The sequence below is a fragment of the Typopeltis vanoorti genome, chromosome 6, assembly GCF_054136105.1.
Source record: "Typopeltis vanoorti isolate ZY-2024b chromosome 6, IOZ_Tvanoo_1.0, whole genome shotgun sequence".
Classification (NCBI taxonomy): domain Eukaryota; kingdom Metazoa; phylum Arthropoda; class Arachnida; order Uropygi; family Thelyphonidae; genus Typopeltis; species Typopeltis vanoorti.
This window is the reverse complement of record NC_143554.1, coordinates 7,798,999-7,821,782: the sequence shown is the minus strand read 5'-3', so window position 1 is coordinate 7,821,782 and position 22,784 is coordinate 7,798,999. Positions and strand designations below refer to the sequence as shown.

General features: G+C 36.1%; 1 protein-coding gene across 1 annotated transcript in view; it reads left to right on the top strand.

The window, feature by feature from the left end:
* The window catches only part of msl-1 (male-specific lethal 1), a 159,228-nt gene that overhangs the window by 93,155 nt on the left and 43,289 nt on the right, over positions 1 to 22,784 (top strand). Inside the window, exon 6 of the mRNA XM_090394664.1 lies at positions 19,632 to 19,765. Coding sequence (XP_090250790.1) covers positions 19,632 to 19,765 — 134 coding nt within the window. The remainder of the gene's footprint in view (positions 1 to 19,631; positions 19,766 to 22,784) is intronic.

The following is a 22,784-nucleotide window of genomic DNA, read 5'->3' as shown; positions in this document are numbered from 1 at the left end:
GATATCCTTTTCTCCTGTTTTCGTGGTACCTTTATCATCTCTAATTCCTTTTACAGCACTCTTTCCTCCATTCTTAAGCTTCTTCAACAACCTCCAGAATATTTTGCCACCTTCTTGATATTTATTTTCTATGTTCTTACCAAAATCCTTCTTGGCTTTTTTTTTTTTGCTAGTTTTACGTAGTGTTTAGCTTTCTTACATTTGTCTCTGTATTCTCTAAAAAGCTGACTTATTTTCCAGGAACTTTTGATATGCTATATTCTTTTCTTTCACTGCCTCTCTGACTTCCTGTGTCCACCATGGAGTTCTGATTTTTCTATCCTTGCAGACAACCTCACACATGCCTCTCTGGCTGAATCAATCACTGTTTTCTTCTGGGCTTGCCACTGAATCTCCGAGGTTTGGTTCCTGTTCTCAAAATCTTTCATTTTTTTTTCAATCATGTTTGTGTATTTTAGTCTACATTTCACATCTCCAAGCTGCTCAACTTTTATTCATTTCAAAACTTTCTTACAAGTTCTTCTTTTCAATATGAAATTCAATTTTATTCTGTTCAAGACTGAATGGTGATCACTTCCAATTTCAAATCCTCTGTACACTCTGGTGTCCCACCACGGAGAAAACATCACTATCAACAATAACATAGTCAATGAGACTTTTCTTATTCTTTGCCTCTTCTCTCCATTTGAATTTGTGCACATTTTTATGTTGAAACATTGTGTTAGTAATAACCAGTCCATGTCCTGAACAGAAATCCAACAGCCATTTGCCATTATTATTATTAGTTTTGCTCTTTTCTCCAAATTTTCCCAATATATTTTTGTATGTCTGACAATCATTTCCTACTCTGCTATTTAGATCCCCAACAAGGACCAACTTTTCCTTTTTCAGTGTGTCAGTTGCTTTCTCTAAAGCCTCAAAACATTCCTCCACTTCTACCTTAGTTGAACCTTCTGTGGGACCATGAGCACAAATAAGTCTCATTGTCCAATTCCCCATTCTCATATTTGCCCACATCACTCTACTTGAGACTGTCTGCCATTCAAGAAGATTAGCCTTGCATTGAATACTATGGCTACTTCTTTTCCTTGATTATCATTGCCTGAATATAACATTTTGTATTTATTGCTCAAAAAATCTCGCTAGTTTTTGTATTTTTTGTTTCAATCACCCCTATTGTGTTGATCTGGTACTTATCTAATTCCTCATCTAGCTCCATTTCTTTGCCATTCAGGCTTCTTATGTTGAAAGTACTAATCTTGCACTCTTGTGATTGGTGGGTTTTAGGATTTGTTCCAGTAGTTGACTTTTCGTTGTTTACCCTGGTGAAAACAATGGGGACCTAGTTTAACAAGCCGACGCCACAGCCGGCATGAAATTCTGTCATGTTGTACCATCATTTTTTATTTAATACCAGTGTTATTATTAATTTTATTAAAACATAGTCAGGGAAGATTAGCAGTGTTTAATATTTCATTTTAAAAAAAATATATTGATTCTCCTCTCTTTTCGGCACAACTCAATTCCAGAATTACAGTGGAGAAAACAAAATAGGTTACAACACACTGCAGCAATTCCTTACTTTATATGATTAATGTACTCTATGAAAATATGTTAATGAAAACAATTTTAACTCATCCATGGGCTTTAAGAATTGTTGCTAATTTTCTGTAAATACATATTTGTGCTATTTTGGTGTCAATATGGCTATAAAAAATAAAGGTTTGAAACAATTGAATGTTTATAAAACACTGCATAATTATGTATGTATTTGTATTTATACGTACAAGTACATTAAGAAGAAATTTATTTTCTTAAGAAATACATGTATTTGAATAAAGTTGGTTGAACTGACTGTTTCTATATGTAGTTCAGAACATCAGTCCTGCTTTACCTCCAAGAAATGCAAAAAATTGGGTCTAGCACAGTGTTTCTGAAACTTTTTTCGACTACGGAACACTTCACAAATCCTGAAATTTTGACGGAACACCTTGGTTATTTTCTAATGTATAAACTAATAATTAATTGGTAATTTAGCTGATTTTTTATTATTAATCAATAATTGATAATTATTGATTAATAAATAATTAAACTTCAATTAAACCAGCATTAAATTAATTTGTGCTGACAAATTAATTTAAAAATGACAAATTCCAGAACTTCTCACAGAACACATATTCACCTTCCACGGAACACCAGTGTTCCAGGGAACACCAGTTAAGAACCACTGGTCTAGCAGAACATGGGATTAACAATACAGTATAGCAAAAAAAAAAAAAAAAACAGTACTGAATAACTACATGATTAACTAAATGAATAACTACAGCAAACAGGTGTCGAAGTTCAGTACTGTTTTTTTTTGTGATTGAATGATGGAATTGTTGCCAAATTCTTTGGAATGATGCCAAATTATTGCCCAGATGTTCTCATAAATATGAGCACCTCTTTAAAGAATGTTCCAAAGTCCTATTTACATCATCCAAATCTTAACCTTAATGATGGAATTTCCATGCCAAAAAAATTATTAAGAACTACTGTATAGTTTAATATTATATATGTATATATATATATATATATTTTTTTTTTTTTTATAAAAAGATTGAATGACTAGAACCAAGAGAAATGAAAACAAAGTTTATTAGTACTACACAACTAGTTTCAACTTGTATCAGCCTTCATCAGGTGCACATTAAAAAGAAATAACCAGTAAACAACATAGAGGAAATAAGTGTAAAACATCACTGAAAGTTAGTGTACATATATTTCAATGTTGGAACGTTGACATCTGCTCATTTAAAACTGTTTCCTCGTTGGCTTCATTGTTGGTCGTATGCATGCGTATAGCATCTCGTGAATGCCAGTATTTGACCGCAGCACAGTGACAGTCGGAAAGGTTGTAGCTCAGGTTGTTGTTGAGATGTAGGGGGTTGAGAATGATTTCCTTTGATTCTATTATCTTCCTTTCCAATTCATCATGGCAATGGAACATATTACTAGACTTGTCCCATAGGACTGAATGGCTATGGTTTTCTTCATTAGAATTGGCCGAGAAAAGAACATGACTAGACAAAGCACTGGCTTGCATTCTCTTGAAAGTGACATCTCTCTTGTGCTCCTCGATACCTAGCTTGATAGACTTCTCTGTTTTGCCAAAGTAAGGAATGTCACAGTAGCACCAGATCTGGTAAACACCAGGATATTTAAGATTATGATGTCTAGGTTTTGGATTGCTCACTAGGGAGGTTATTTTTGGAAGAAGAGTAAATAAAGTTCTTATCTTGTATTTCCTAAAAACCTTGGCTAATTTGGGTGAGACAAAGCTTATGTATAGTATAGAAATATTATCTTTTACACTTTCGGTCTCTTCATTATGGCGACCAGGAGGACTTAATAGGAATTTATCAATAGTTTTTTGAGAATAACAGTTCTTAGTAAATTATTGGTCTGGTTGTGCAATTCACAAGTGGGATCTCTCTCTCTCTAGGATCGAGTAAGTGTCACTCCGTAACAATTCCATCATCTTATTTTGATATTCATCAATGTTAAGAACAACTGTGGTGTTTCCTTTATCTGCGGGAAGAATAATAATATTTTTGTTGTTTTGTAACTTCTTAAGAGCCTGTCGTTCCAATGAAGAAATATTGTCTGTAGGGGGTTTGGCGTTATTGATGATGAAAATTGATTCAATGCGGAGTAGGTTTGCCTCTTGGGTAGGAAGAAAGGAGGTAGCTTTTTTCTATCTTAGTAAGTAATAATTCTTTCGGAATAGATCTAGGAGATAAAATAAAATTTAGGCCTTTACTGAGGATACTTTTCTCTGCATATGAAAGATTATAAGTTGATTTGTTAATCACAACTTTGTCAGGATGGAGGTGTTGTTTCAAAGAAGTCAAATTACTTTGTATTTGTTTAAGGGCTTCGAATTTTTTAATAAGTTTCAATTTATTGTCATTTCGAATTTTCTCCTCTTCTAAAAATCTGCTCCCTAGTGAACCCATCCAAAACCTAGACATCATAATCTTAAATATCAGTTTTCACTTGGCTGTCTCATGACTGCATGCAAGTAGAGATATTACATCCTTATACCTTCATTGTTGTTCAATTTTGAATTTTGAACTGTAATATGAGAGTGGTCTGAAATGTTCTCGGCCTGAGCATAGATGGCAACACTATTGGCAAGATTTTTTTTTCTAAGTTGGTACATCTGTCATAAGCATCATGTGAAATTGCAAGTCATTCTATCAAGTAGTTTGTTTTATACAGCTGTCTGAAGCAAAAGTGTTGTCTGTATCCCTTGAAATGGATAAAATTGAGTATCGTGCGGTTATAAAATTCTTTGTAAAAGAAGGTTTAACGCCAAAAGAAATTCATTCGAAATTCATAAAAGTTATATGGGCACTTTTCTTTGTTTTCGACAATTAAGAAATGGGCTGCCGAGTTTAAACATGGCCGTACCAGCTTTGAAGATGATCCACGTGAAGGATGTCCAAAAAGTGTAACAACATAAGAAATCATTGATCAAGTGGACGATATGGTATTGGATGACTGGCGAGTCAAAGTCAAAATTGCTAAGACTATAGGCATTTCAAAAGAACGTGTAGGGTATATTTTGCATGAAGAATTGCACATGAAAAAGCTTTGTGCAAGATAGGTGCTTTGCTAGCTCACAGCAGATCAAAAACGCACTTGCATGAAAATCTCTGAATAATGCTTGGAGCTTTTTAACAAGAATAAAGATGATTTTGTGTGTCAATTTATTACTATGGATAAGAATTGAATTCACCATTACACGCTAGAATCCAAACAGCAGTCAAAACAGCAGAAGCCAGTTGTTCAGTGTCAAAGAAGACAAAGTCGGTTTTGGGATGCTAAAGGCATTTTTTGATTAATTATCTTGAAAAGAGTAAAACAATAACCGGGGAATATTATTCCAATCTTTTAACCAGACTAGAAGAAAAAATTCGTGAGAAAAGACCTGGTTTGCAGAAGGAAAAAAATCATCTTTCATCAGGACAGTGCACCTGCCCACAAAGGTGTTTTCACAATGGGAAAATTAAGGGATCTGCACCCTATTCCCCAGATTTCGCTCCCTCTGACTTCTATCTCTTCCCAAAACTAAAACTCTTCCTTGTTGGTCAGCATTTTTTTTCAATCAAGATGTGATTGCAGCTGTAGAGGGGTAGTATTTTGCAGATCTTACTAAGAACCACTACAGGGATGGGATAATGGCCCTGGAGTATCACTGGAATAAATGTATTAGTTTTAAGGGAGATTATTGGGTGCTTAAGGGTCAAAGCTGTATAACTGAGATGAGACTTCCACATAGCCTTTAAAGGAATGCGGAGAACTGACCGGGGCTTCTGACCTAATGTCCAGTCCTCACCTTCTCGTGGTGCACCCTTTGGGTATCTACCTAGATACTTAACGAACGAGGATGGGCTGGCAATTTGGGATTTAGCCGACCACATTGTATTCTTACTGGTTAAACCAAAATATAAAATGATGGTAGAACATGATAAAAGTTCATGCCGGCTGGGGCGTCGCCTGGTTAAACAAAGCCCCCGTTGTTTTCGCCAGGGAACCAGGGCGAACAGCAAAAAGTCAGCTATTGGAACAAATCTGAAAACACACCCCAACTCAACATCACCAGAGTTAAAGATCGGTATTATCAACATAAGAAGCCTGAATGGCAAAGAAATGGAACTAGCTGAGGAATTAGATAAGTAAGAGAACGACATAATAGGGGTGACTGAAACAAAAAAGACAAAAACTGGTGAGATCTTTCTAAGCAATAAATACAAAATGTTATATTTCAGGCAATGACAATCAAGGAAAAGAAGGAGTAGCCATAGTATTCAACACAAAATATGAGGCTAATCTTGAATGGCAGGCAGTCTCAAGTAGAGTAATGTAGTCAAATATGAAAATGGGGACTGGACAATGAGACTTATTTGTGCCTATGGTCCCACAGAAGGGTCTACTAAGGTGGAAGTGGAGGAATTTTTTGAGGCTTTAGAACAAGCAACTGACACAATGAAAAAGGAAAAGATGGTCCTTGTTGGGGATCTAAATAGCAGACTAGGAAATGATTGTCAGGCATGCAAAAATATTTTGGGAAAATTTGAAGAAAAGAGCAAAGCTAATAATAATGGCAAATATCTGTTGGATTTCTGCTCAGGACATGGACTGGTTATTACTAACACCATGTTCCAGCATAAAAATGTGCACAAATTCATATGGAGAGAAGAGGCAAGGAATACTGACTATGTCATTGTTGATAGTGATGTTTTCTCCCTGGTGCAGGACACCAGAGTGTACAGAGTATTTGAAATTGGAAGTGATCCAGGAAGTTAAAGAGGCAGTGAAGGAAAAGAAGAAAGCATATCAAAAGTTCCTGGCAAATAAGTCAGCTTGTCCTCTTAGAGAATACAGAGACAAATGCAAGAAAGCTAAACACTGTGTAAAACTAGCTAAACAAAAGTCATGGGAGGACTTTGGCAAGAACATAGAAAATAAATATCAAGAAGGTGGCAAAATATTCTGGAGGTTGTTGAAGAAGCTTCAACAACCTCCAGAAAAGAGTTAGAGATGATAAAGGTGGCATGAAAACGAGCAAAAAAGATATCCTTGAAGTAGGGAGTAATTACTTTGAAAAACTGCTAAATGAAACAAGCAGTGAGAGCACAGTGGTAAAAAACACTGACCAGGCATATAGTCAATAATACATATCCATACTTGAAGTAGAAAAAACCATCAAAGGCTTGAAATGTGGAAAGACAGCAGGAGTAGATGATATTCGACCAGAAATGCTGAAGTATGGTGGTATCTTACAGTGGCTGCACTGAATAGTTCAGAATGCTTGGAGAGAGGGACGAATTCCCGATGATTGTTGTAGAGTTCTCATAGTACCCATATATAAAAAGGGAAATAAAACTGAATGCGAGAATTACAGAGGTATTTCCCTACTGAGTGTTCCTGGTAAGATATATTCAAGTATACTTGAGAAACGGTTGAGAAGAATTGTGGAAGAACAGGCTGGATTCAGGTCAAATAGCGGCTGTCAGGATCTGATCTTCACTTTATGACAAATAGTGGCGAAATCATGGGAATATAACAAAGATCTGTATTTAAGTTTTGTTGATTTGGAAAAGGCATATGGCAAGGTGCCAAGAGAGAAGTTATTCAATGCGCTACAGTTATATGGTGTCAATGGGGCAGTATATCAAGTAATACTTAGTCTTTATTTGAGTTGCAAGTCAGCAGTTAGAATTGAAGGAAGTACAGGAAGATGGTTTAATGTTAAATCTGGTGTGAGACAAATATTTACATTATCCCCTCTGTTATTTATTATCTATATGGATCACATTATGAAGGAAAGTGGTATTAAACATGATATCAAAATTGGAGATGTCAATGTCAGCTCTTTGCTTTATGTGGATGATGTTATGCTTCTAAATAAATCCGCTACTAGTCTGCAAGATTCACTGACTAAATTGAATAACTGTTGTAATAGATATGGTATGAAGGTCAGCAATAAAAAGACAAAGACAACGAAAACAGCCAGAATCATTGAAAATATCAACTGTGTTGTGAATGGAGAACCTGTGGAACAAGTAAAACATTTCAGCTACTTAGGCACGATTTTTAGCAAACATGGTAAATTAAATATAGAATTAGACAGCAGAATCAACAAAGCTGGTATGGTAGGAAGTCAATTGAATAAATTCATATGTAATAAGAGAGAAATTAGAACACTAAATTAGCTGTATACAAGAAGCGTTCAAACCAGTTTTAACTTATGGATCTGAGATCTGGGTTAGAAGTAAAACACTTAACCAAAGACTAGAGACCGTAGATATGAGAGTCTTGAGAAAGATTAGAGGCGTGAACAGATGGCATTAATGGCAGTATCATATTAAAAATGAGGATATTAGGAAAGAATTTGATATTGTTAGCATCCAGGAATGCGTTAGCAGAGCTAATCTCAGGTGGTATGGTCATCTAAACAGAATGGGCAAAGAAAGATTAGCAAAACAAGTGTTCTCTGCCAGGTTGGCAGCAAAACGATCCAGAGGTAGCCAAGATATAGGTGGATTGATGCGGTACAAAGTGCCTTAGATGATAGAAATGTAAGATCTGATAATGTTGGGGTCTTGACAAGTAACAGACTGATTTGGAGGAAAATTGTAGATAGGAAGTTAGTAATGATGTAAATTTTTCATGTAGTACTATTATATCCTGTACACCCCTTGAGGGTACATGGAAGGAAGATGATGATGATGATGGTATGTTGAAAAATAAAAATAATTTTGAAATTATAAATTCATTTTTTCATTGTTAGACCGAGAACTTCTTAGACCATCCTCGTACACTGATGATGATTCATGACATATGAAAACTTTTTTAACTGTTTTAAGTTCAGCACTAAAAAACATACCTGTTTATTTTTGTGTAACCTTTTACTATTGTCTTCTTTTATTAATATCCAGTTGGACATTTATTTTGAATATCCTAGAGATCAAACATGATAACGCGTCAAGCCATTGCAGGCCTCCAGTATCTAGAGTGGTGATACACCAGGTGATGACATTCATCAACATCCTGAATATAGTCCATATCTTTGCTTCAAAACAATTGGAAAATCGTAATATTAATGTGAAATTATTTCATTGAACAAGAGTGCATCACTTGGCAACCAAATGATAACATAGTATTCTACATTAGCATTACATGCAAACTATACACTCATATGCTGAAACATCATGACCACTCAGCCTGTTTTCAGCTAATAAGATTACATGGGTTGGCTGCAACCAGGATTGTTGTAGCAGTATTCTAGTGTGGGTGGGATTGTTTTCATGGACAGTACTGGTACTCTCTTCACTGCTACACCTTACCTTTGGATTGTTTCAGATCAAATACTGCCTTTCATGGTGAGAATATGGCCTAATCAATCTGGACTCTTTCAGCAAGACAATGCCCCATGTCACAAGGTTTGCTTTGATCAAGTATGGTTTGAAGAGCATATCCAAGCATTCCCTGTGTTCCTCAGCCACCTAATTCTATGAATTGAATCCCATCAAACATTTGTGTGGAATGCAGCATCTACCAGTTGATAACAGTACTTCTAGGGCATTATTCTGTCTAGTTGGTACACCATACCTTCTGTAGTCTAATAGCGCCATTGCCAAGATGAGTACAAGCAGCTATCTTGACTAAAGGAGTCCCAACACACTGCTAGGTAGGGGGTCATAATGTTTTAGCTCATGAGTGCATAAGTATGGATATATTTTATTTAATAATTGGAATGTAATGATTGCCAAAGCCATATTAGAACTTCAATGCACAAAAGAAAAGGGATCTTCTTTTAAATAAGCAATGTGTTGTTCAGATTATTTGAATTTTAGCTCATTTGGAATTAGTCTGTGATTATTTTTTTGAGTTCACTAAAAATTCATGAGCTCTTTCATTTTATGTGCTCTTGAAACTATCCATAATCACATAGAACAAGTGGTCATGAATAAATACACAAATCTATGCTGTATTTGTAAGAAATAAAATCATTGTGTCAAAACATCCATAACATTTAGGCAGATATCTATTCAGTGGAGGTGACTTCGATTTTAATCAAGTGTTTGTGTTTTATATCTTGTCAAAAAGCTTAAAAATTTATTCTAAACCTCTGAAATATTGAATTTATAAATACATTATGATGAAATTATACTCATTTAGTTGACTTTAAAAAACTAATTTCTAGTATTAAGCATAGTGCCCATTAAAAATGGTGCAGTCAAATTTTATGAAATTAGAAGAATATAGTTCAGAAAGATTGGAAAACACCGAATTAGCAGTTTAAGTGATCACAAGGCAAGGGAGTCTAATCTGCCTGTAATGAAAAATAGTATCTAAATTCATTGTGTCTGGTGAGTGACAATTTGTTTTGTGAGTGTCCTTGCCTTTGTGCGTGCACACACACACACACACACACACACACACACACATACTGGTCAGAAAGGGAGATGAGCACACAAAATTTTTACTTCTAGAATTTCTAATTTACAGTCAATAATTTTTGAATGTACTATAAAAATTATTTATATCATCATCATCATCATCAAATTCCTGCCATGTACCCTCAAGGGGTGTACAGGATATGATAGTACTTCATGAAAAATTTACCTCATTACTAACTTCGTATCTACAATTTTCCTCCAAATCAGTCTGTTACTTGTCAAGACCCCAATATTATCAGATCTTATATTTCTATCGTCTAATGCACTTTGTACTGTATCAATCCACCTATATCTTGGTCTTCCTCTGGGTCGTTTTCCTGCCACCCTAGCAGAGAACACTTGTTTTGCTAATCTTTTCTCGCCCATTCAGTTCAAGTGACCATACCACCTGAGATTAACTCTGCTAATGCATTCTTGCATGCTGACAATGTCAATTTCTTTCCTAATATCTTCGTTTTTAATATGATATTGCCATTTAATATGATATTGCCTCTAATCTTTCTCAGGACTCTCATATCTGCATTCTCTAGTCTTTGGTCAAATGTTTTACTTCTGACCCAGCTCTCAGATCCATAAGTTAAAACTGGTTTGAACACTGTCTTGTATACAGGTAATTTAGTGTTTGGACTAATTTCTCTCTTATTCCATATAAATTTATTCAATTGACTTCCTACAATACCAGGTTTGTTGATTCTGTTATCTATTTCCATATTTAATTTACCATCTTCACCAAAAATCGTGCCTAAGTAGCTGAAATGTTTTTACTTGTTACACTTCTCCATTCAAAAGACGGTTGACATTTTCAACGATTCTAATTATTTTCATTGTCTTTGTCTTTTTATTGCTGACCTTCATACCATATCTATTACAACAGTTATTCAGTTAAGTCAGGGAATCTTGCAAACACGTAGCGGATTTCTTTAGAAGTATAACATCGTCTGAATAAAGCAAAGAGCTAACATTAACATCTCCAATTTTGATATCATGTTTAATACCACTTTCCTTCATAATGTGATCTATATTGATAATGAATAACAGAGGGGATAATGTACATCCTTGTCTCACACCAGATTTAACATTAAACCACCTTCCTGTACTTCCTTCAATTCTAACTGTTGACTTGCAACTCAAATAAAGACTAAGTATTGCTTGATATAATGGCCCACTGACACCATACAATTGTAGGCGATTTGAATAGCTTCTCTCTTGGCACCTTGTCACATGCCTTTTCCAGATCGACAAAACTTAAATACAGATCTTTGTTATATTCCCATGCTTTCTCAACTGTTTGTCGTAAAGTGAAGATCTGATCCTGACAGCCTCTATTTGGCCTGAATCCAGTTTGTTCTTCACCAAGCTTTTCTTCCACAATTCTTCTCAACCGTTTCTCAAGTATAATGGCATAAATCTTGCCCGGAACACTCAGTAGGGAAATACCTCTGTAATTCTCACATTCAGTTTTATTTCCTTTTTATATATATGGGTACTATGAGAACTCTACTCTAATCATCGAGAATTCGTCCCTCTGTCCAGGCTTTCTGAACTATGCGTTGCAGCCACTGTAAGACTTTCATACCACCATACTTCAGCATTTCTGGTCAAATGATGGCTTTTTCTACTTCAAGTTTGGATATCTATTATTGACTGTATGCTTGTTGAGTGTTTTTTACCACAGTGCTATCACTGCTTGTTTCATTTTTCAATTTTTTAAAGTAATTGCTCCATACTTCAAGGATATCTTTTTCTCCCATTTTCATGTCACCTTTATCATCTCTAACTCCTTTTACAGCACTCTTTCCTCCATTTCTAAGCTTCTTCAACAACCTCCAGAATATCTTACTACCTTCTTGTTATTTATTTTCTATGCTCTTGCCAAGTCCTCCCATGACTTTTGTTTAGCTAGTTTTACACAGTATTTAGCTTTCTTGCATTTGTCTCTGTATTCTCTAAGAGCACAAGCTGACTTATTTGCCAGGAACTTTTGATATGCTTTCTTCCTTTCCTTCACTGCCTCTTTAACTTCCTGTGTCCACCATGGAGTTCTGATTTTTCTATCCTTGCAGACAACCTCACCACATGCCTCTCTGGTTGAATCAATCAGTGTTTTCTTCAAGGTTTCCCACTGAATCTCCAAGGTCTGGTTCTTGTTCTCAAACTCTTTCATTTTTTTTTCAATAATCTTTGTGTATTTTAGTCTACACTTCACATCTGAGAGCTGCTCAACTTTTCTTCGCTTTAAAACTTTCTTACATGTTATTCTTTTCAATATGAAATTCAATTTTATCCTGCTCAAGACTAAATAGTGATCACTTCCAATTTCAAAGCCTCTGTATACTCTGGTGTCCTGCACCAGGGAGAAAACATCACTATCAACAATAACATAGTCAATGAGATTTTTCTTATTCCTCGCCTCCTCTCTCCATGTGAATTTGTGCACATTTTTATGTTGGAAGATGGTGTTAGTAATAACCAGTTCATGTCCTGAGCAGAAATCCAACAGGTATTTGCCATTATTATTATTATTATTAGCTTTGCTGTTTTCTCCAAATTTTCCCAAAACATTTTTTATGTCTGATAATCACTTCCTACTCTGCTATTTAGATCCCCAACAAGGACTATCTTTTACTTTTTCATTGTGTCAGTTGCTTGTTCTAAAGCCTCAAAAAATTCCTCCACTTCTACCCGAGTAGAACCTTCTGTGGGACCATAGGCACAAATAAGTCTCATTGTCCAGTTCCCCATTGTCATATTTGCCTTTATTACTCTACTTGAGACTGCCTGCCATTCAAGAAGATTAGCCTCGTATTTTGTGTTGAATACTATATCTACTTCTTCTTTTCCTTGATTATCATTGCCTGAATATAACATTTTGTATTTATTACTCAGAAAGATCTCACCAGTTTGTCTTTTTTGTTTCAGTCGCCCCTATTATGTCATTCTAGTACTTATCTAATTCCTCAGCTAGTTCCATTTCTTTGCCATTCAGGCTTCTTATGTTGATAGTACTGATCTTTAACTCTGGTGATGTTGAGTTGGCGGTGTGCTTTCAGATTTGTTCCAGTAGCTGACTTTTTGCTGTTCGCCCTGGTTCCCTGGCGAAAACAATGGGGGCCTTGTTTAACTGGGCGACTCCCTAGCTGGCATGAAATTTTGTCATGCTGTACCATCATTTTATATATTGTTTTAAGCCAATAAGAATACAGTTTCTTCAGCTAAATCCCAAATTGCCAGCCTATCGTTCAGTATCCAGGTAGATACCCAACAGGGTGCACCACGAGAAGGTGAGAATTGGGCATTAGGCCAGAAGCCCTGGTCTGGGCTTCTGGCCTAATGTCCAATTCTCTGGGCGACTTCTAATGTTCAATTCTTGTCCAATTAACTGGGCGACTCCCTAGCCGGCATGAAATTTTGTCATGCTGTATCATCATTTTATATATTGTTTTAAGCCAATAAGAATACAATTTCTTCAGCTAAATCCCAAATTGCCATCCCATCGTTCAGTATCCAGGTAGATACCCAACATGGTGCACCACGAGAAGGTGAGAATTGGACATTAGGCCAGAAGCTCTGGTCGGTTCTATGCATTCCTTTAAAGGCTATGTGGAGGTCTCCACTCAGTCATACAGCTTTGACCCTTAAGCATCCCAAATTATTTATATGGTAAATCATATTTGTCACTTATTTTACTTAATGATTTCTACGATGTCTCTACTCTGATGGTATTCTTACCCATTCCAACTTACTACACTCTAATTAGTTACTTTTAGCTTGCAATGTGTGGGCAAACTGATACTGACATTAACAAGTTCCATAGGCATATTTCTTTAGTTTCCACTGTCTAGACGGTGCAGTCACTTGAACTCATGCAAATGGTGATGGATTTTTGTAGCAGTGTGGATTTAAGCTAATTAATTATTGCTCACAGTTTACAGGTTATAGCTAGATATGAAAAGGGAAACATTAATATGAAAAATATTACATTAGCTGTTTTAGTGTTAAACCTTCTAAATGTCATTGTTGAAGTTAAAACAGAAAAGAACTGCAAATTTGTTTAAATTAGAGTGGTTGGACAAAGTTGTTAAAACAACAACACCAGTGTCAAAGAACATCATGCAACTTGCACTTTTTCACTAAGTGCTAGTTGATATATAATGAAGATGATGGAGTTGCCTGCTTTTGTTGTTGTTAGGTTTTGTGTAACATTTTACTATTGTCTTCTTTTTTTAATTCCCAGTTGGGCATTTATTTTGAATATCCTAGAGATCAAACATGGTACCGCTTCAAGCCATTGCAGGCCTCCAGTATGTAGAGTGGTGATACACCAGGTGATGACATTCATCTACATCCTGAATATAGTCCATATCTTTGCTTCAAAACAATTGGAAAATCATAATATGGATGTGAAATTATTTTCATTGAACAAAATGCAAAAGTGCCAGGAAAACTTTTAAAAGAAAAAGTAGGATGATTGTTGTATGTAAACTTAATTTTTCTGAAATGTCTCTAGTCAAGTAAGTCACATTTGGACAGTGTAGCAGCAGTAATAAACAAAAACCCAGTTTTAGGCATATCAAATTAATAGTTTGTGACTTTCTCTATAGTAAGCACAGACTTCCACACACAGCGAGTCTGAGAACTGGAAACTTGTACACACAGTGTTTTTCATGCACACATGGGCTGGCAAAAATTAGAGAGGAACATTATTATTATTACCCCAAGACCTCATGGAGTCAGACACTCATCTGGGAGGTCCTTTTTATCACACAGCTCATCATACCGTGTCTTAAACACACTCAAACTCCTTGCAGACCCCACACTCTTAGGCAAGGCATTCCAATCATTTACAACTCTACACGAAAAAAACCTGCCTCTCACTCCCCTACTCACATCCTCTTTATGCAGTGTCCAGGGATGACCTCTGGTTCTCCCACTATTTTCTGTAGAACTTCTCCATCATTGATCCTATAACAACCCCTTACCAACTTGTAGGTCTCTATCATATCTCCCTTCTTTCTCCTGTCCACCAGACTCTGCAAATTACATCTTTTCAATCTTTCCTCATACTCGACATTCCAGAGGTCAGAAACTACATTAGTCAGTCACCTTTGGACCCATTCCAACATCTCTTCATCCCTCTGAAAACCAGGTGACCTCTGGTCACATTAGTCCATGTGTGGCCTAATCAAAGTCTTATACAGTGGAACAAGAATCTCCCTACTTCTACAGGTCAGTGTCCTGCGCATCATTCTTAGAAGCCTTTGTGTTGTTTTCACAATTTTGGCTGTGTGTCCCCTAAATTTCAGATCCTTATCTACTATCACCCCAGATCTCTTATTTCTTCCACCTCCAACAATATATCCTCACCAAGCATAAATTCTGCATCCCATCTTTGTTTTCCAAATTTTAAAACGTTACATTTTGCAACATTGAACTCACATCCCCATTTCCATGCCCAATCACTCAATTTATTCAAGTCTTCTTGTAAGGCCACAACATCTTCACTACTCTTCATGGTTTGTCCCAACTTTGCATCATCTGCAAACAACTGAATATCTCCATCCAAATCTTCACCTATATCATTAATATACAAGTTAAACAGTAATGGCCCTAAAACAAACCCCTGAGGCACTCCACTAGTGACTTTCCTTTTCCTGGATATTGCACCCCCATACACAACTTGTTGATACCTATCAGATAGCCAGTCTCCAATCCAATGCACTAATCTAATATCCAACCCCATCTGCTCTAGTTTGACTGTCAACTTATCATGAGGTACTCTATCAAAAGCTTTTGCGAAATCCAAGTATATTACTGTGTATCCTTCTCCTCTGTCCAAGGAAGCAGTCACTTTATTGTAATAAGTAAGTAGATTACTAAAACATGACCTCCCTTTAGCAAATCCATGCTGTCCATCAAAGATTATACCATTGTTGTCAACCCAACTCTGGATCCTAGTTCTCACAAGCTTCTCCAACAACTTAACCACAACACCTGACACATGGATAGGCCTATAGCTTGCTGCTTGAGTTCGATCACATCCTTTATGAAGTGGCACAGTCTTGCCCTCCTTCTACTCCTTAGTAACTTGACTGAGTGCAAGCCTCATATTAAAAAAATATGTTAAGGAAGGTGTCAACTCCCTGGCACATTCCATCAGAATATGTGGTGATATATTATCAAGTCCCACAGCCTTATTAACATCGAGTTTACTCAACTCCCCATACACCTCTTGCTCACTTACAGTCAGTCTCTCCTCCCCATCATCAACTGCTCTCAATCTCTCCATGAAGTCACATTCACAAGATTGAAAGACCTTTATGAACTGCTCATTAAGTATCTCCACCACACATTCTGCAAGAGCTGTCTTTATACCATTTTCTCCAATCAATGTCATCCTTCCATAATCATTCTTTCTTTTGCTGGCTATGTATCAAAAGAACTCCTTAGGATTCTTTTTTTGGCTTCATTAGCTAACTGCTGTTCATACCTCTCTTTAGCTACCCTCACCAACCATGTCACCCTCCTTGCCTGTTAAGAGACAGCTTGGAGATATAACATGGAACGAGGAGTTGAGAGGTAAGGAAATAAATGATGCTTGGGAACTGACAAAGAAACTGTTAACAGTATCAATGTGTGAATGTATTCTGAAAACCAAATAGCTGAATAAGGTAGGTATAAAATGGATGAATGAGAAGTTTAAGCATGAAATCTGGAAGAAGAACGTACTTTAGAGGCAGTCCAAGGTGAATAATTATAATAATCAGTTGCATGAAGAGTATAAAGAGCAGGCCAGGAGAGTGACTCAGTTAGTAAGGAAAACAAAAGTGCATTATGAGCAGAAATTGGCAAATCAGGAGAAGAAAAACCCTAGAGAGTTTTTTAGATATGTGGCAAGTAGAAGGAAGAATGATCATGGTAGGATGATGTTAATGGATGAAAATGGTGGATTGGTAACTGCTGCAGAAGACATTATTTAGGTATTTAGTGATCATCGATCACTGAATTCAGAGATCAGTGAGGTATTCATTTATAACACCCCATCCATCAGATGAAGAGATAAATAGCCAAGGACTCAGTCCATCTTTTTTTAAGCACCTCCGTAGCTCAATTGGAAGAATGATGGTACATTGCACCCTTCGATTGGAAAAGGCCTGAGTTCAATTCCCGTCGTGACGGGAGGAATCTTTATATGGACTTTTTCAATTGAAGGTGAGTTAGCCGATCTCATACGGAGGTAGCAGGGTTTTTTCTCCTGGAAACTCTGGTTTTTCATCCCTCATACAGACAAATCAGCCCCTCAGAACACACACAATTTTCATACAAAAAATACTTGTGGTGGTGGTGGGCAGTAGATGGCGCTGATGTAGTTGATTGGTAATAGAGGTTCGGTAGTGGTGGAGACAGAGAGTTGTACAGTAGGAGTCCTCCTGCGATGAGTCTTTGGACTCCTTGGAGGTGTCACGAATAATAATAATAAAGATGTTTCATCCTGATCAGGGTGAAATCATGAGAAACTTAAGTATTGAGGACATAGGAGAAGATGGAGTAATTGAGAGTGAGCAGGAGGTATTTGAAGAAATAAATAACCTTGATGTCAATAAAGCGATATGATTTGATGATGTATTACCTCATCTTAAGGGAATGTTCCAGGGAATTGGCAGTAGCATTATAATGCCTGTTTAATAAGAGTCTTATTAAACAGGCATTATAACTGCACAAGTTCCAGGGGAGTGGAAAGAAAGTAAAATTGTTTCACTGCATAAAGATAGTGGTAAGAGTTTGGGCTACAAATTATAAGCCAATATCTGGAGTTGAGTTGTGGTGAAGGTGCTAGAGAGAGATATTGGTGAGAAATAGGTTATCAACCTATTTCTGAAATGGGTTGATAACAGCAGTATTCTCTGTGGTTGTCAGTATGGGTTTGATAAAGGAAGATCATGTTTTACTGACTTACTTATGTACTATAACAAGGTGACCAAATATCTTGGACAAGGGAGATGCATATAAAGTGGTATTACTTTGATTTTGCAAAAGCTTTTGATAGGCTGCCACACAATAAGCTGTTAAATAAATTGAAATGGATGTGATTGAATAAGAGACTTTTGCATTGGATTGGTCACTGGCTTCCAGATAGGTTTTTAGAAAGCTGTATATGGCGATGCAGTATTCAAAAAGAGGGAGGTTACCAGTAGTGTGCAACAGGGATCAATTTTGGGACCATTGTTCAATTTGTATATTAGTGATATTAGGATGGATTTAATTGATGATATACAGTGTGGTGTAATGTTGAGGTTAACAGGAAGACATATTTAGTTAGATGTTGCTATAGGCCCTGAAATATGTAGGATGGTGATGAAGAAATGTATAAACAACTTGGATTAGTGAACAAAGGAAGGTGCTGTTTGCAGATGATGCAAAACAGGGGAGAGCAATGCGGAGTCAAGCAGATGTTATGGCCTCACAGGAGGACTTGATAGATTGCATGGATGGGCAAGTAAGTGGAACTGTCAGTTCAATGTTGCAAAATGTAAGGTTTTGAGATTTGGTAAACAACAAAGGGATGCAAAGTATATACCTGGTGGTGAAACGTGAAAGGAAGTAGAAGATATGAGAGATCTAGGAGTGATGATGGACAAGGACCTGAAATTCAGGTGTCACATTGCACAAGTTGTAAAGATGTCATATTGGATAATGGCAATGATGTGGAGGATCCTGACATGCAGAAATAGAAAGGTTATGATGCCATTGTATAATGCCTTGATCAGGCCTCGTATGGATTATTGTGTACAGAATTGGTCGCTGAATTTTCATGGTGATGAGGATATGTTGGAATCGGTCCAGAGAAAATTCACAAAGGTGGTCAGTGGTCTTTGGAATGTGGAGTACAAGAACAGATTGAGAGAATGTAAGTTGCAAAGCCTCGTGAATAGGAGGAAGTGGGGGGGGGGATATGATTAAGACATATAAGCTAGTCAGGGTTTGTTATCAGTTTGACATGGAAGAGATTTTTCATAGAATGCGAGAAGGGGGGGTGGTAGAACAAAGGTCATCGCTGGAAACTGTATAAGGAGGGTGTGAGTAGATGAGTAGATTCTTTGCATGGAGAGCAGTTGGTGAGTGGAATGCATTGCCTGAGCGTGTTGTGAATGTAGACATTGAATCAGTTTAAAGCATGGTTGGATGAGCATTGTGTGCAATAGTGTGTACCTCCCATGATGAGTCTCTGACTTCATGGAGGTCAGATGATAATAATAATGATAATATAATTGCTAGATGCGAGAGACTTCTCAAAATATTGGCAACTATCCAGAGTGAACTCTCAGTTATCTGCTCTCATTGGGAAATTGATTTGCCAGTCAGTTAACTGAAGGTAAGTAAGGCTAACTGAATGCAGTCTTATAGCATTGTATGAGGAGTAAATTTGACATCTTAACTCATTCAAGGATCCATTAGCTGAAAATTTGGTAATTTGAGGGTCGTATAATTGAAATATGCAAAATGATTTTCATATTTCAGTTGCATATTTTTAAATGATGTGATTTTTAATGTTATATATCTGTATACAGCATGTGATTTTAATTAGATATCTATATACAATATGTGTGGTTTTAATGCTAGATGGGACATTCAGAGAATTCGAGAACAAAAGATAAGTGAGAAATTACGTCATGGCAAGCAAATTAAAGATGGTATTGAAGGCTATAGCAGTTATGGCTATGAGATCAGAACTTTCTTTCCTGAACCACAAAACAGTAAGTATTTCAAATTCAGTTTAATGTTAAGCAGTAAGGTACTTTAATCTTTATATAGCAGATATGCAGTTTTAAGCCACCAAATGTAAAAAAAAAAAAAAAAAAAAAATGCTGTAATGCTTTTTATTTCCAAAGAAAGTACAAGAAACTCTATTAGTTGTAACAAACTTTTTTGAAGTCTGTAAGCGACCAATCTCCACTGTTACCAACAGCTGAGTTCCTAGTGTTTTTTTTTTTCATTGTTAATGCTACCGTAATTCTAAGACAATTAATTTTTTCAAAATCTGACACATCAAGAAACTGATGTTCAAGATCTTTGTAACTCTATTGAAACTGTTATTAAGTCTTCAATTAAATCTCTAAATCAGTGGTTCTTAATCTTTTCAGAGTCACGGAACACTTTTGACTTTGGATTATAAGAAAAATTTGGGGAACACTAAAAGCATTAGGGTCATAAAACTAACAATAAAAATATGCATGGACTTGCCTTTTATAAAAATGGAACTTATTTTAATGCGATACTTGAGCTTGTCGGCTTTTGCAGTTTTCAGCAATATCAGGTCTAATATGTGATATAGCTACCCCCATCTCTTTGTCTATATTAGTAAGTCTTTCAAGCATTTTAGTTTTTATATGGGTTAATATTGAGTAACCGAGCTCACACAAATATGATGGTGAAAACTGTAACAAATTTTTCAGTACTCTTGTGGAGAGAGCTGGGTATTCGACTTGGACAAAAATCCAAAATTCCTCAAGAGTTATTTCATTTTTAGAGTATGATCTGTTGACAAGGTAACTAATTGTTCTTCTTGTAAGGAAAATTCACAACTTGATGTATTAACACTGCCAAGTGGAGTTCATATCCAGTCATAATTGTGTGTATTTAAGGAAGGAAAGTAACTTGAAATCTTTTCTTCCAATATTGTTAATTGTTCTGTTATAACGGAAATAATTCCCTCGAAATTTTTATTCAGAGTAGTCAATTACACTCAGAACTGTGGCATGTGACATCTTTCACCGGCAGAACACTAACCAGTTCACGGAACACCGGTTAAGAACCACTGCTCTAAATAATTCTACTGGCAGGAAGAAGAATGATCTCTCAAAAAAACTAAGATATTAATTGATGAAAGAGATATACTAAAGAAAAATAGATTGTATTCATCAAGAGATAAGATTAAATTTGCAGAATTTGACAAATTTGTCAAAAGAGAAATCTGAAATGATCTGAGAAAATTCAATACAAGAAAAATATCCAAAGCAATAGAAAATAGAACATCACTACAAATAGACTTTCTATTTGTAGTGATGTTCTAAAAATGGACTTTTTGAAGGCAAAAAATGGATTCCCTGTCTTTTAGATAAAAAGGATAATATAATAAACAATAGAAAAGAAATTCAAGGCATCCCCTTGAATTTCTTTTATATTGATTTTTACAAAAACCTTTATACAAACCATATAGTTGGATCAAATTCAACAAACAATAGGCATGTGGAAAATGCCAGCGTTCCACCCATAACAGAAAAAAAAGTAAAACTGCTGTCGATGAAATGAAACACAGTAAGTGTCCAGAATTAGATGAAATACCTGCAGAACTTTTCAAATATGGGTTGACAGCTTATTACCATTATTACTTAAACTTTACAATAGAAACCTAAAAGATGAGACTTTCTCTAAGTAATGGCTAAAATCAGATCTAAACAACTACAGGCCTATAAATTTATTGTCACGCAGCTATAAAATTTTTACAAGAATAATCCTCAAAAGAATTTGTAACTATCTGGACTCCGAATAACCATACGAACAAGCAGGTTTCAGTAAAAATTTTTCTACAATAGACCACTTATACACAGTTAATCAATTAGTAGAAAAATATTTAGAATACAGTAATAAAAACCTTTGTATATGGCCTTCATTGACTATTGCAAAGCATTTGACTCCATAGAACATTACCCTATTTTCTGTGCTTTGAAAGACATGGGAAATCGAGGAAAAGTATATCCGGTTACTTCAAACCATCTATGAAAATAGTGAGGCATCTATCAGGTTGGAGGAGAGCGGCATCTTCTTTAGGATGGAGAGAGGCATCAAACAAGGTGATCTCATTGCTCCCAAACTTTTTACAGCAGTCCTGGAAGCCATTTTTAGGGATCTGGATTGGAATGATTATGATATTAATATTCAGGGGAAGATGGTAAACTATCTATGTTTTGCAGATGACATCATTCTGTTTGCTTAAGATCGCTCTCAACTTAATCTGGTGATCAACGAAATAAGCATAAAATGCAATGAAATAGGTCTAACAATAAGCTATCATAAAACAAAAATTATGACAAACCACAAACACATTCCCATTGATGTTGAAAATACTATAATAGAATATGTAGAGAACTACTAATACTTATGACAAATGATCTCCATGTCAAATCATTTTGACCTTGCAGTTCAGTGTAGAATCGACAGTGCTTGGAAGAGCTACTGGGGAATGAAGTATTGGATGAAACGGGACCTCCCCATTTGTCTAAAAAGGAAAATTATTAGATATGATTGTCCTGCCAGCTTTGACTTATTGTTACCAGACTTGAGCATTAACCACTGCAGACAAAAAAGCTCTGAGTTTACCAAAGAGCAGTGGAGAGGAGTTTACTTGGAGTAACCAGATGAGATAGAATAAGGAACAAGGACTTAAGAGACCTAACAAAAATAAGACTTCATTTGGAGAGCTAGGAAATAAAATAAAATAAAATAAATGGGATTGGGCAGGCCACTTGGCAAGATATGAAGATGGTAGATGGACAAAGGGAGCAACAGAGTGGCTGCCAAGAAAAGACGTCAGAAAACCTGGAAGACAGAGAAAAAGATGTAGAGATGGCATCGAAAAGTGGGTTGGTGTCACATGGACAAGAGTGGCCTAGAATAGGAGAGGTTGGGGAGGCCTTTGACCTGAAGTGGGACATCTAGGCTAACAACAACAACAACATGATAAGGTATGTAATGACAAAAAGAATATAATATAAC